Raw genomic sequence first — 14,055 nt, forward strand, 5'->3', positions numbered from 1 at the left:
TATGGACAAAAATATTCATAGCACCATTATAAATAACAAAAAGCTAGGCACTTTCCAACAACTGGGAAATGGCTGAATGTCCTCACCTGTGCCTTAAAAAAAAAAAAAGTTTCCTTCCAACTTCAGTTCAAGCACCTCTTCCAAGTAAGGAGTAGCCTTTCCTGATTGCCCCCAGACGCATTAACAACCCCTTTAGTAAAGATACTATCTTCGCCAATTGGTAGTGCCTTCTTCTCCCTAAAGTTACTTATATTCTCTTTATCTACCTATCATCCAACCATCCATCTATCCACCTATCTCCTATATATAATACATAAAAACACACAAAGACACACTACATGTGTATAAATATTGTTTCATCCAACAGAACAATCTCCTTAAGGGCAGGAACTAATGATTTTTGTCTTTGTATCCTCGACATTTAGAACAATGTAACATATAATAAGCATTTCATATGTGCTAACTGATTGATAATAAATTGTGACCCATGAATGTAACAAAATATTATTGAGCCCTGAGTAATAACAAATATGAAGAATGTAGGGAGACCTGGGAAGACTTGTATGGAACGAAGAAAGAATAAAGAAAGCAGAACCAAAGGAATATACACAATGGCTTAAGGATGTATATAAGGACAACATTAAAATGGAACAACTCAAGTTAACCAGAAAGTATGAGTTGGTACTATACTGTCCAAGTTAAAGATCTTTCCTCTCTGTTAACAACTGGTGAACTACAGAAGTGACATACTTTATCAATTATACCCTACTTACTGTGCACTGCCTTTGTGAAACCAAATTTGTAAGGTGTGCTGGACTAAGAACCAGAAGGTCCCTTCAGAGAATATACTATGTGTATAGGGAAGGGAGGAATAGAGTAGGAGGATTGCTTAAGTATTAACTGGGAAGTATGGGGCAGCTAGCTGGCATAGTGGATAGAGCACTGGCCATGAAGTTGGGAGGACCTGAGTTCAAATCTCTCCTCAGACACTTACTAGCTATGTAACCCTGGAGAAGTCACTTAACCCCAATTTCCTTAAACATCTGGGGCCATCTCCAGTCATCCTGATATATATATCTTGCCACTGGACCCAGATGGCTCTGGAGGAGAGGGTGAGGTTGGTGACTTACACAGCCCTGACTCACTTATCATGGCCCTCTTCGAGAATGAAGGACAAACAACAACAGGTAAGGAAATTGAGGCAGGGTGAGGTTAAGTGACTTGCCAAGGGGTCATATAGGTAGTAAGCACCTGAAGCCAGATTTGATCTCAGAGCTTCCTTATTCCAGGGCTAGTACTATAATCACTACACAACTTAATGGTATAAAAAGAAGATATCTAGGGGTAGCTAGGTGGCGCAGAGGATAGAGCACTGGCCCTGGAGTCAGGAGTACCTGAGTTCAAATCTGGCCTCAGACACTTGACACTTACTAGCTGTGTGACCCTGGGCAAGTCACTTAACCCCAATTGCCTCACTAAAAAAACAAAAACAAAAACAACAAAAAAAGAAGATATCTGAGCTTAACAAGTTATAATTTTATAATATTAATATGCCACAGAGACTTAGAGACTGAACTCTATATTCATTGACCAAGTTGATAAAGTGTATATGTGCATGGATTAAGATCTGGATCATTACAGGGAGCCCAGCACCCACATTCAAGAAAAGAATCCATTGAATCCACTGAATAGTCATGGTTTCTCTTCCATGAAGGATAAGTGCTATCTTCCTTCTTTTCCTTTTTAAAATTTTTATTAAAAAAATTTTTTTTTGGTGGGGCAATGAGGGTTAAGTGACTTGCCCAAGGTCACACAGCTAGCAAATGTCAAGTGTCTGAGACTGGATTTGAACTCAGGTCCTCCTGAATCCAAGGCTAGTGCTTTATCCACTGCACCACCTAGCTGCCCCTCTTTTTCTTTTTTTAATAGAAATGTTTTACTTTGATACCATACACACTTCCTTACCTGTAAAGTAAGGATAAGAATAGCACCCGTCTCCCTGAGTTGTTGTAAGGATGAGATAATATTTATATAATGCTTTGCAACCATTAAAGTGTCAGTCATATAAATGCCAGAAATGATGATTATCTCTGTATAGAGAATAGAGCCAATTTCACCAACTGGCCTGGTGTGATGTGACACTCAATAAATGCTAATCAAATGACTATTGGATCCATTTTCATTGCCATTACCTCATGCCTACGTTACAGCAATATCTTCCTGTCAAGTCTCTACCCTTTTAATCCATGCTGATACCAGACAACTTCATCCACATGTTAATATATCCAACTTCTCATTGATGTAGATACTTGCTCCAGCGGTTCAGATTATTACTTATCCATGCCTCTTTCCCTGTGTGATTCCCAGCCATTAAATTACTGTTATTTTCAGGGTTCACAGGAATAGCTGAAAAGGAGAATTATAAGGTTCTCCTATTCATTTTATTTCCTACATTTAATAATAATTATTCTAAATGATTTGGGGGGGGGCATAAATTTTCTTTTGCACCAAGGAGGAAACAGCACCATGCATCCTAATAATGTTTGGTGTTTTTTTCTTCCTGCCAGCATATTCAATATGACCAGTAGAGGTCTCAGGAAGGCCGGAGATGGAGATGCTGTGGTTCTTTGTCTTAAGTTGGGTCTCCAACAGCTTTCCCAGCAGCAAAAAGGCCTGCAGTCACAGACCAAGTTGGGAGGAATGAAGAGGATGTTGGCTGTTACCAGATAGTTCATGGGGACTGTAATACCATGGACGACTCATTAGCTTTCCCTTTTTACACAGAAAAAGCTTCTTCTCTGATGCACATCAGTGACACTGCAGGGTTCAGGTTCTAAAGCATTCTAGGCCAGTGACTGGCCAGATAGGATGGAAACTAGAGCATCAGAACGCCTACCTTTCTTATCTCCATTCAAGATGGGAAAATCTGTTACCTAATTTAAGGACTGACTATTCCCTATTTCCTGTTATTCTATTTGAGTTGAGATAAGCATTATCTTTGAAATTGTCATTTTGGGGAACACAAGGGGATCCCCAACAATTGAAGCACAAAAGACAAAATAGTGGGAAGCAAAAAAGTCACACAGCAAAGCAGGAAAATAAACCATCGTTATCCTTACAGATTTTTCTTGATCTTTAACTAACTAGATTGCAGACAAGAGAAATGGCCTTGAGGAAATGTTCTTAGGTAAAAGGAGCCTTTGCATAAAGAGCTTATGGCTTTTCCAAGATTCATTTTCTTTTTTTTTTTCCTTTCCTTTCTTGCGGGGCAATGAGGATTAAGTGACTTGCCCAAGGTCAGACAGTTAGCGTCAAGTGTCTGAGGGCGGATTTGAACTCCGGTCCTCCTGAACACAGGGCCAGTGCCACCTAGCTGCTCTCCAAGATGCATTTTCTAGGAAGCAGTGCCAATTTAATCCTAAAACAATAGCATTTACAGTTATGAAAATCCTAAATAAGATGTTTTTCCATATACTGTAAAAAGGGGCATTACAAGTACAAATCAGACATTGCAGTAGTCACATTTTAGCTGGCCCTAATATATCCATGTCCTCCCATGCCTACCCGAAAATCACTCCCCTGTTTCAGAATCTGCAACAGGTCTCTACTGTCCTATACATAAACTTCTCCTTTTGGTTTTCAATGTGCACCAACACCTGACCTGATCCTACACATGCATCCCTTCTCATTATTTCCCAACATGTACTTTCTACCCTAACTAGGCCAGTCTCCTCAAGTTCCTTCCCATACTCAATGCCAATTCCTCCTTTGCTTTTGATCATGTTGTTTTCTTCATCTGAGTACCCATCCTTCTCTCTGTCGGATGACAAAATCTTAGTCATCTTTTAAGGGTCCAAAAAGGTCCCATCTCCTAGTGGGGCAGCTAGGTGGCACAGTGGATAAAGTACCGGCCCTGGATTCAGGAGGATCTGAGTTCAAATCTGGCCTCAGACACTTGACACTTACTAGCTATGTGAGCCTGGGCAATTCACTTAACCCCCAGTGTCCCGCAAAAAAAAAAAAAAAAAGGCCCCATCTCCTCCATGAAGCCTCCTCTGACTCATTCAGCCAATAATGAAACAGAAACAGATAATATCATAGAATTTAACATTTGTCCTCAAATTCTTTCAGGTGTATTAGTTTTGTCTGCCCAACAAGGCTATTGTCAATGGCACCTGCTAGTCTTGGACTGCATCTCCCAGAATATCCAGCAAAGTATTAGGCAAGTAACACATGCTCTACAAAGATATTACTATTCGGTGGGGACATTCAGGTTAGGGGGAACAGTGCCAAGCTGGCTTCTTTGATGAGCTTTGCTCATCTTTGCTTCCACGTCGGATGCATTAGCAGAAGGAAGTGGCACGGATAAGGGCAGAGGGAGGAGAATGCGGAAATTAGTCTCAGGAGGAAGTCAGATAAGGAAGGGGGATTTCCAGGCAAAATCAAATTCCCACTCTGCTTCACCTTTAGTACAACCAGTCATACAGAGGGAAGAAGGCATCACCAGGACTTACGTCAAATTTGGGTAGAAATCCTTTTTAAACATGGGTCATCTTTTTGCATCAGTTGTCTTATTGAAATGATTTTACTGGAACACTGAAAATACAAGTTCCATTCACTCCCTTTCCACACAGCTCTGTAGCTATTACTACAAGTACCTCTTAAGTACTTGGTGGAATCATTTTTATTTCTATTTTAGGGAAGTATCCTACAAAGAATTATCTGCGTGACATTAGGCAGGTTACCTAAACTTTCTGGCACTATGTGTCTTCATCTATAAAATAAGAGGGTTGGACCAAAGCCTGGCTGAGCTTAATAAATTCTCGTTGTCTCCCCCAATAGAATATGTATATTCCATACACATTATATGTATGCCTATATTCTATAATTAACAGATTACATTCACACACATACATCTCTTGTAAGTTTCCTGAGGGCTGAGACTATTTCATCTTCTTTGTATCCCCAGTGCAGCCTGATACATTGTAGGGGCTCAGTAAATGCCCACTGATTGACTTCTTAGTTGCAGGCGCCTTTTTCACTGCATTTATATAAAATTATTCATACACTTCTAAGATTAAGTAAGGTTTAAATATTTTGAGTAACAGTGTTTAGCATGACAAGTTTTCATGCTGTACTGTGAACTTTCCAGGTAAGATGTCATCTGTACATCTTGGGAAACTTCCCCTTCTCCATGTCCTGATATCCAAATCTCTGGGCAGAGGGCATCATGCTCCCTACTCTTATCTTTTCTCATGGGGGGAAGAATAAACGTTTGGTTTAGATTGTGTTTACTTTGTTAACATTTCTTGAAAGTAGCCAGCAGTAGGTTAGAATGGGGGGGGGGGGGCAATGAGGGTTAAGTAACTTGCCCAGGGTCACACAGCTAGTGTCTGAGGCCGGATTTGAACTCAGATCCTCCTGAATCCAGGGCCAGTGCTTTATCCACTGCGCCACCTAGCTGCCCTAGTATGTTAGATTTTAAATAATTTCGATCCACTTTGATTTTTGCCTAAGAGCATAAATACTTATGCAAGACAAGTTATTATGTCTGTATTCCAGATAAGATTTTGTTCAGGATAATCTAGAAAAACTAGCTAAGAATTGTGAATGACTTAACTACTCTCAGCGATGCAATGATCCAAGACAATCCCAAGGGACTAATGATGAAGTTTACTATCCACCCCCATAGAAAGAACTGATAAAAAAGAACACTTGTGGATTGTACATCTATAACCTAGTTGCTGTCTTGTAGAGGAGGGAGGGAGGGAGAAAAATTTGGAACTCTAAATCTTATGAAAATGAATGTTGAAAACTACCCTTACATGTAACTGGTTCTTTGGGTTTTTTTGGTTGGAAAAAAAGAAAAAAGAAAAACTAGCTAAGGAAATAATGTGACTTCACCACACAGTGTAAGCTAGCACTGCACTAGAACAACTGTCTGAATGATCTATGCCCCCTGTACATGAAAACCTTAGCACATCATATTTTGGGTTATTCAATAGCTGACCATGTTGGATAGCAGATCAGCTTTGTATCAGGTTTCCTTATATGGTGTTATAAAGATTAAGGTTAGGGGTGGCTAGGTGGTGCAGTGGATAAAGCACTGGCCCTGGATTCCGGAGGACCTGAGTTCAAATCCGGCCTCAGAATTTGACACTTACTAGTTGTGTGACCCCAGGCAAGTCACTTAACCCCCATTGCCCCGCAAAAAAACAAAAAAACAAAAAATGAACAAAAAAAAAGATTAAGGTTCTAGGGACTGGGATTTCAGAACATGCACTAGGTTTTATGGGAAAAAAATGAGAAGAGTATTTAAAGGTTCAGTCGTGTTGGCTGCAACCCTTTGCAGGGGTCAATGCATAGCTCCTGAAGTGTTTCTTGTAACCTAAGTCTCCTGTGGTTGACTTTTGTCTCATTTTCTCTATTGCAATTTTTTTTTTTTTTGCTAGGAATTTATAAAACTCTTTAGATTCTCAGATTTTCACCATTATATCTTTCCAGTCTTGATTATCTTTTTCCTAGATGAAAAGCTTTCTACCCTTTTCTCTCCTTCTGCTTTAGGGAACCGGGTTCTTCCTTTTGCTAAATACCACTGGTTTTCACATTCAATGATGACACTACTTAATATGGGACACTATTATGGATGGGAATGGCAGCAAAGAACAACTGATGATTCATCTTCCCTTCTGTACTGTGAACCTGTCAAGGGTCATGAGCCTCTCACCTGAATGAGGAGACCTATATCGAAAGTCCTCTTTGGTCAGCAGCAGGAGAGCTTTCCCATTCATTTCAAACGTGTTGCTGTCAATTGGCCTTAAAGAAAATTCATTTTCAGCCCACTTGAGCCACTGGGCTACGTCATCCCTGCTCCAGTAAACTGGCTGCAAGCCTATTGGAGAGAAAGAAGTATATGTGAGATCCTTTCAGTTCAATAACTGAAATTATTAATAATAACTGGTGTTTATACTATGTTTAACATTTTTAAAGGGCCTTATATATACACTGCCTCATTCATTCTGCTTATCAAGACAATGCTGTGATATAGGGATAATAGGCATGTTATCTCCATTTTACAGGTGAGGAAACTGAATCTCAAAAAGTTTAAGAGACTCGTCTCCTTCCCTCCCTCCCAAAAATGACTTTGTATTTATTTTGGATAGAGTGTATATGTACAACTATATATTCACATGTTGTCTCCCTTAATAGAATGTAAGTTCCTCAAAGACATGGAATGTTGGATTTTTCTCTTCTTATTTCTAGTTCCTAAATTAATACATGTTTCTTGATTTATTACCTAGTATGTGTCCAGAGAGGGAATTTGAATCCAAGTCTCACTTTACTCCAAGTATTGCATTATATCTTACAGACAGACTCTCAAAAAGGAGAAATATTTCCAGGTAGGTATCTTCTATGTTTTGGAGAGTGTCTGGAAAGGAAAAAGCTTGCCCTTGTCCCTTCCTCCTTCCCTCCCTTTCTCTGTCAGTTCTTCACCCTGACTGGAAAAAAATCTTGTTCCTTTAATAGTTACGCCATGTTTATGTCAAGGAGTCAGACAATGGGAAATATTTTCCTTTCTACCTCTAGGGTATAAATGCCAAGTCTGGGAGCACAGGAACTGGTGAAACGAAGAGTCATTTATCTTCATACCCTTCCCTGCCCAGGAAACTGGTTTCATTTCACTTCTATTCCTGCAGTTCAAGTTTGTTCTCAGGTAGCTTTGTTGTGGTCTGAGGATCATAGATGGAAAATGGAGCTAAGCTTTAGAATGTCTCGGAACTCAGCAGGTGATATCACAGGATTCTTTAGAGCAGATTCTCAACCTGAGATCAATGAATTTGTGTTCTGTTTTTTTTTTTCCATTTTTTAAATAATTTTATTTCAATATAATTAATTTCCTTTGTAATCCTATGTACTTTATTTTATGCATTTGAAAACATGATTCTGAAAAGGGGTACTTAGTGTCAAACAGACCCATGGCACTCAAGAAAGTTTTAAAAACCCTGTTCTAGAGTGGGAATGATCTATATAGCTAGACCAGACCTCCAAATCAGACCAGCCTCTCAGAATGAAAAGGGCAGAGTTAGAGTCATTTGCCCAATTCTATCAGATGTTAGAATTTTTTGGTGGAAATCACTCGTTCCATTTTTTATATCAAAACTGGATCTGGGGTAAGACTTGAAGGTACGAGAAAAAGAACTGAGGGTGAGGGCAGAAGCAGGTATCTGCAAATAGGGCTGGCTGCTTCTTCTGCACGCCTCTGCTCCAAAGCTCTGTAAGGTTTGAGGAGCAGCTGGCTTCTTCCTACCCCGTGAAAGTTTCTTCAAAACTTCCTCAATTTCCTTGACACAGTAGGGGTGAAGATTGGTTTTATAAACATATACATAGATAGAGACATATCTATATAGGGAGAGATACTTATATCAATCTATCTATATCACGATAGTTACTTTGATAAAAAGGAATGACGAGAGAGCAGCTGTGATCTAAATAAATATGCATGCTCATGCATGCACACGTATACACACAGATATATATATATATATACACACACACAGATATATATATATATATATTCCTTCCCTTCAGGTTGCATGATTTACAAAAATGTTTAACAAAATAGTTTTTCTCATTTGGGAAAGTGGTAGGTGCTATCAAGGCTGACTATAATACACCATTACACTTTAGCTGGGTTTTTTAGAATCTGGTGCAAAAGAAATCAAGGTCAGGGAACTGACCCTATAAGGATTCACTCACTACCTTTTTTTTTTTTTAATTTTTTTCCACTCACTACCTTTGCAAAGAGAAATATAGTCTAAAGCCACAAACTGAACCCTGACCTCTGGCAGTTATTCCAAAAAACCCTATTGTTAGTCATAAGGAACTGTGGCTGGCTCAGAAAAACGATTCAAGGTTATTGTAAAACTATGAGGGGATCAGTAGCACTGTCTGGGTTATTGGAGGCCAACATTAGACTTGGGTTATCACTGTGTTTTTTTAAAAAGAATTCTTCTCTTTTCCCTACAGGAATACAGTTACATTTATGTTTCTTGTAGAAACATACTTCAAATTCAGGTAGAGATAGAGAAGCTCCTGGTAGCAAGTGACCAATGAAGTGGAAAGTACAGGATTAGAAACTGGAGAGACAATGGCCCAAACTCACTGGAAAGTGACAGTGACGAAGCAGAAACAGAAGTGAATCCATGTCAGGAGAGGAAATGAGAGTAAAATTATGAAGTGCTGGGGAGGGCATGCTGAAATGCAGGAAAGAGTGCATGAGGGGGCTGGGGAGGCAAGTGGTGATTGGAGGTTCTGAACATTCTGTGGGAGAAAATACTCATGAGTAATCTTCTCCCTAAATAAAGGAGTCACATACTCCAAACAAGCCAGGCTGTTAATAACAACAAAGTTTCTGTCCACTTCCCATTAGTTTCTCTCACTGCCGAGCCACTACGGTAACCAACACAACCAAGTGGAAATCCCCAGCAGGGACTCGGTAGAATGTTTTCATACTATTACCAAAGGTAGATTGGGCCTCCATTACCTGTTGTTGCAATTTTTATATTTATGTTTGAGATAGATTGTATGTGCGTGCGTGTGTGTGTGCGCATGCATACTATGTTGTTGCTCAGTCGCTTTTCAGTCATGTCTGACTCTGTGATAGTATTTGGGGTTTTCTTGGCAAAGACACTAGAGTGGTTTGCCATTTCCTTTTTCAGCTTATTTTACATATGAAGAAACTGAGGCAAACAGGGTTAAGTGGCTTGCCCAGGGTCATACAGCTAGTAAAAATCTGAGGCCAGATTTGAATTTAGGAAGATGGGTCTTCCTGACTCCAAGCCCAGTGCTCTATGCACTGTACCCTCTAGCTACACACATACAATATATGTCTATATAAAATATGTGTGTATGTGTAAATACATAAATATAGATTTGTATATGTGTATATATACATATCTATATAAAAACACACACATATTATCTTTTGGGGGGGGCAGGGCAATGAGGGTTAAGTGACTTGCCCAGGGTCACACAGCTAGTAAGTGTCAAGTGTCTGAGGCCAGATTTGAACAGATTCTGAATCCAGGCCCGGTGCTTTATCCACTGTGCCACCTAGCTGTCCCCACATATTATCTTTATCTATGATTCTTCCCTTTCTGACTTTCTGGACTTTCATGCCTGTCTCACCCTGGTACTTCCCTCAGTGCCTAGGACTTTCTCACCCTGGAGCATCTTACCAGCCCCTGCAGCCTGATCACAATGAGCTACCACCCTCAAAGCCCACCCTCCTTCTCCCATGGGTAAGTTCCTCCTGCAGCCTCTATTTTGTGAAGGGTCCAGTTCCCTTTTGTGTTCCGTCTTGCTCGATAAGAGCCTGTCTGTTTTGCTTGTATTTGTATGGCCAGGGCTTACGAGGGTGTCTGCCCCGTACTAAGTACTTACCTGTTTCCTTCTTTCCATCCTTTTTACTATTAGCAAAGGGGAACTGGGTCTGCATTACCAGTTGATGCAGAGACTTTTATGATCTATCATTTTTTTTTAAGTGAGGCAATTGGGGTTAAGTGACTTGCCCAGGGTCACACAGCTAGTAAGTGTTAAGTGTCTGAGGCCGGGTTTGAACTCAGGTCCTCCTGACTCTAGGGCCGGTGCTCTATCCACTGTGCCACCTAGCTGCCCCCGATCTATCATTCTTTAAAGCAGTCCATACAGGTTCACACCAGAGATCTTTGGCAGGGCTAGGATAACTCAAAACTGCTACATGTCTATATTTTAGGGGACAGAAAGAATGATGGGAAACCTTATTGAGCTGGAGAGAATTTGAAGGATTATTCTGATGGACATTTATAGTGAAACTGAGTCCCACAGCTATTTCTGAGTCAGTGAAATAAATAAAAGACAGGAAGTGCTTCTGCTCTTCCAATTAAGGAAAGAGCATTTTTTCCCCATGTAATAACAGCTAGTATTTATGCGGTGCTTTTATATCCCACTTGCTCTGGCCCCTTGATCCTTCCAATGTGAGCTTTAAATCTGGACGTGCCTCAGGCAAAGTGGACAGGGACCATTCTTCAACCTCTCTACAATTCCTGCACCCGGAATCCCCTTCAAAGGGATGGCAGCTTTACTGGACATCCCACACATCCTTCATGTTTCAACTCTGATGCCTTTTTTTCTTCTGACTGCTTGCAGCCTTTCGGACCTCTCTATACATTTTTACACGCTACTTGGAATTTTGTCACTTCCCCTCTGGACCTCGGTTTCAACCTCAGTCTTCTCAATGGCCACTCTTGATCATCTGAGACAAGGTTTGTCCATCAAGCCTCACAGTAACAGGGTCTGAGTGAGCTCTCGATATATACTTGGTGGACTGAAATGAATCCTTGAAAAAGAATGAGGGGGGCAGCTAGGTGGCGCAGTGGATAGAGCACCGGCCCTGGAGTCAGGAGTACCTGAGTTCAAATCCGGCCTCAGACACTTAACACTTACTAGCTGTGTGACCCTGGGCAAGTTACTTAGCCCCAATTGCCTCACTAAAAAAAAAAAAAGAAAAAAAAAAAAGAAAAAGTTTAAAAAAAGAAAAAGAATGAGGACTTGGAAAGCTTTCAAGGAAGTGAGTGGCAAACCAAGAAGAAATTTAGAATTTGTATGGATTGAGCAGTCTCTCTCTAGAGAAATGTCTACGTGAATGGAAGCTAAGGAGAGCTCTAGCCTATAAATACTGCCCAGGTATAAGGTTCTTCTAAAAATATTGATTCCCACTCCTCATTACCGTTACCATTCTCATCCTCTACCTATCCAAATGCAAATCCCTATTCCCCAAGGTCTACAGAAACTTGACAGCACATTTATTAATTTTCTCCAAATTATGTAAAAATCCTACTAATGTTGGTAGAACTTTTGTGTGCCCAACTGCCTACATTTATGATGTGTAGAGGTTTACAAAGCCATCACTTGCAATCTGGAACCCAGTTAAGTCAGTAAGTATACATGGTGACACTCTTGCTCACCATATTCCATCTGTTGCCAAGCCCTGTCAGTTCTACCTTCACAATATTTCTTGTATTTGTCCCCTTCTCCCCTCTCATACTGGGTATCACCCCGGGTTAGGCTCTCATAACTTCAAACCTGAACTACCATACTGTCTCATTATCTCCTCCTCCAAAGCTACCCCTATTCTAAACTTCCCTATTACTGCTAAAGACATCAATCAATTAATGGACAGGTATTTATTAAACACCATACCAGGCATAGTCGTAAGGGCTGAGGATACAAAAGGCAAAAGCAAACAAATTAAGAAAAACCAAAACAAACCACAACAACACAACCAAGTCCCTCGCCACAAGGAGTTTACATCCCAACATGCCACAACAAGACAACACGCACATAAGAAATCTGTATGATCAGGATAAGTTTGAGGTAATTTTATGAGGAAAGCAACTGCCATTAAGAAAATGTTTCTTGCAGAAGATTTAATTTTAGCTGAGTCTTGAAGAAAGTCAGGATTACAGAGACAAGGATGGAAAGTATTCCAGATGTGGGGACAAGCCAGTGAAAATGTATGAGCCACCATCTTTTTAGTAACCCAGGTTTGAGACCCAGAAGTCTTCTTAGATTCCTCACTCTCAATCAATGCATATAGGTGATCAGTTGTTAAATCTTGTTCTTTTTTTCACTACAACTGCTCTGGCATACATCCTTTCCTTCCTACTGTGGAAATTTATTTTGATTTGGGGACCCTACCTTTAGGGTGAGATTAGAAAGCCTTAGGCCCTCAGGGTCTCTCCCCCTCCTCCTCAGCTTCAGCTGAGGAGAAAAAGCCCTATGGGCTATACAAGACGCCAGGTCAGACAACTGGGGAGAAAAAAAAGCCCCCAGCTCCCTCCGACAAGCGGAGCTATCTGAAGGATAGCCTGTGCTGAGGCATGAGGCTCGAGAGCACACTTCCTCCCCCCCCCACCCCCCCCACCAGCTGCAGCTCTGGCTGGCGGATTAGCTTGGTCTGTGGGGGTGAAGGAAGCCCTGAGATTTGAGTGAAGAGAAGAAAAGGTATATATAGACCTGGGAGTAAGACAGGAAAAAAGGAAGGAGCGAGGACGGACTAGATAGAGAGACAAGATTAAGGAGAGGGGCTGACTAGAGGAGAACAGACTAGAAAGACTAGAAGAAAAGGAGACAAGATGGGGCTGACAAGGTTACAGGCCTTAATACAAACCAGGGAAAGTGTAACGTGCCCTGAGGCCAGAGGCGGCTAAGGCCCTTATTGTATTCAAGAAATTCGAAGCAGCAGGTGGGAAAGAAACTTGGTGGAAAGAGACCTCAGGAAAGCAGTCAGGTTGTATTTTATTTTCCTGTATTCCTAATTTGAAATAGTATCTCATAAATAAACTCTGCTTTGATCAGTTGGTTAAGAGGCTTCTTAATCTTTAGTTTATCAGTTTGGGAGCAGTGTGGTGGAACTTTATAAACAGCCCACATTAAATTAACGAAGTCAGATAGCCAAATAGTCAACAGTCCCCAGATTAGTCATCCATAGATTAGGCCCCCCAAAATTAGGCTAGTCAAGTCAAAAATATTTCACACTACTAACACAATCATCACCCTAGTTCAAGGCATCACATTTTGTCTCAACTATTGCAATGACTGACCACATCACCCCTAGTAAGTAGGAAGGGACTTGGTAAATGCCAGTGGTTATTCCCTATTACTCCTAGGATGATATATACATTCATATTCTTAGCATCTGAAACTCTTCCCAATCTGGCTCCTTTCTACCTTCCCAGTCTCCTTATACATCACTGCTCTTCACATTCTCTACAGTCTAGCTCAATTTCTTGTCTTCATGCTTTTGTTCACCCCCATTCTTCCACCATATTTAGTATGTACTCCCCTCTCATTTCTATCTCTCAGAAACCCTAGTTTCCTTCAAGAATCAACTCAAGGATCACCTTTTTTTTTTTTTAACTTAATAGTATTTTATCTTTTTCCAATTACATTGTAAGAAAATAATGGACTTTGCCAATGCCCAAAGGCCCCAGCTCCAGGGGATTGATTTGGACT

The 14,055-nt window shown here is 40.6% G+C and overlaps 1 protein-coding gene across 1 annotated transcript in view; it reads right to left on the reverse strand.

Annotated features, from left to right (window-relative positions):
* ETV6 (ETS variant transcription factor 6) overlaps positions 1–14,055 on the reverse strand; it is a 349,002-nt gene that overhangs the window by 86,084 nt on the left and 248,863 nt on the right. The window contains exon 3 of the mRNA XM_043967035.1: positions 6,728–6,892. Coding sequence (XP_043822970.1) covers positions 6,728–6,892 — 165 coding nt within the window. The remainder of the gene's footprint in view (positions 1–6,727; positions 6,893–14,055) is intronic.

This window comes from Dromiciops gliroides, chromosome 5, assembly GCF_019393635.1.
Source record: "Dromiciops gliroides isolate mDroGli1 chromosome 5, mDroGli1.pri, whole genome shotgun sequence".
Taxonomy (NCBI): Eukaryota; Metazoa; Chordata; class Mammalia; order Microbiotheria; family Microbiotheriidae; genus Dromiciops; species Dromiciops gliroides.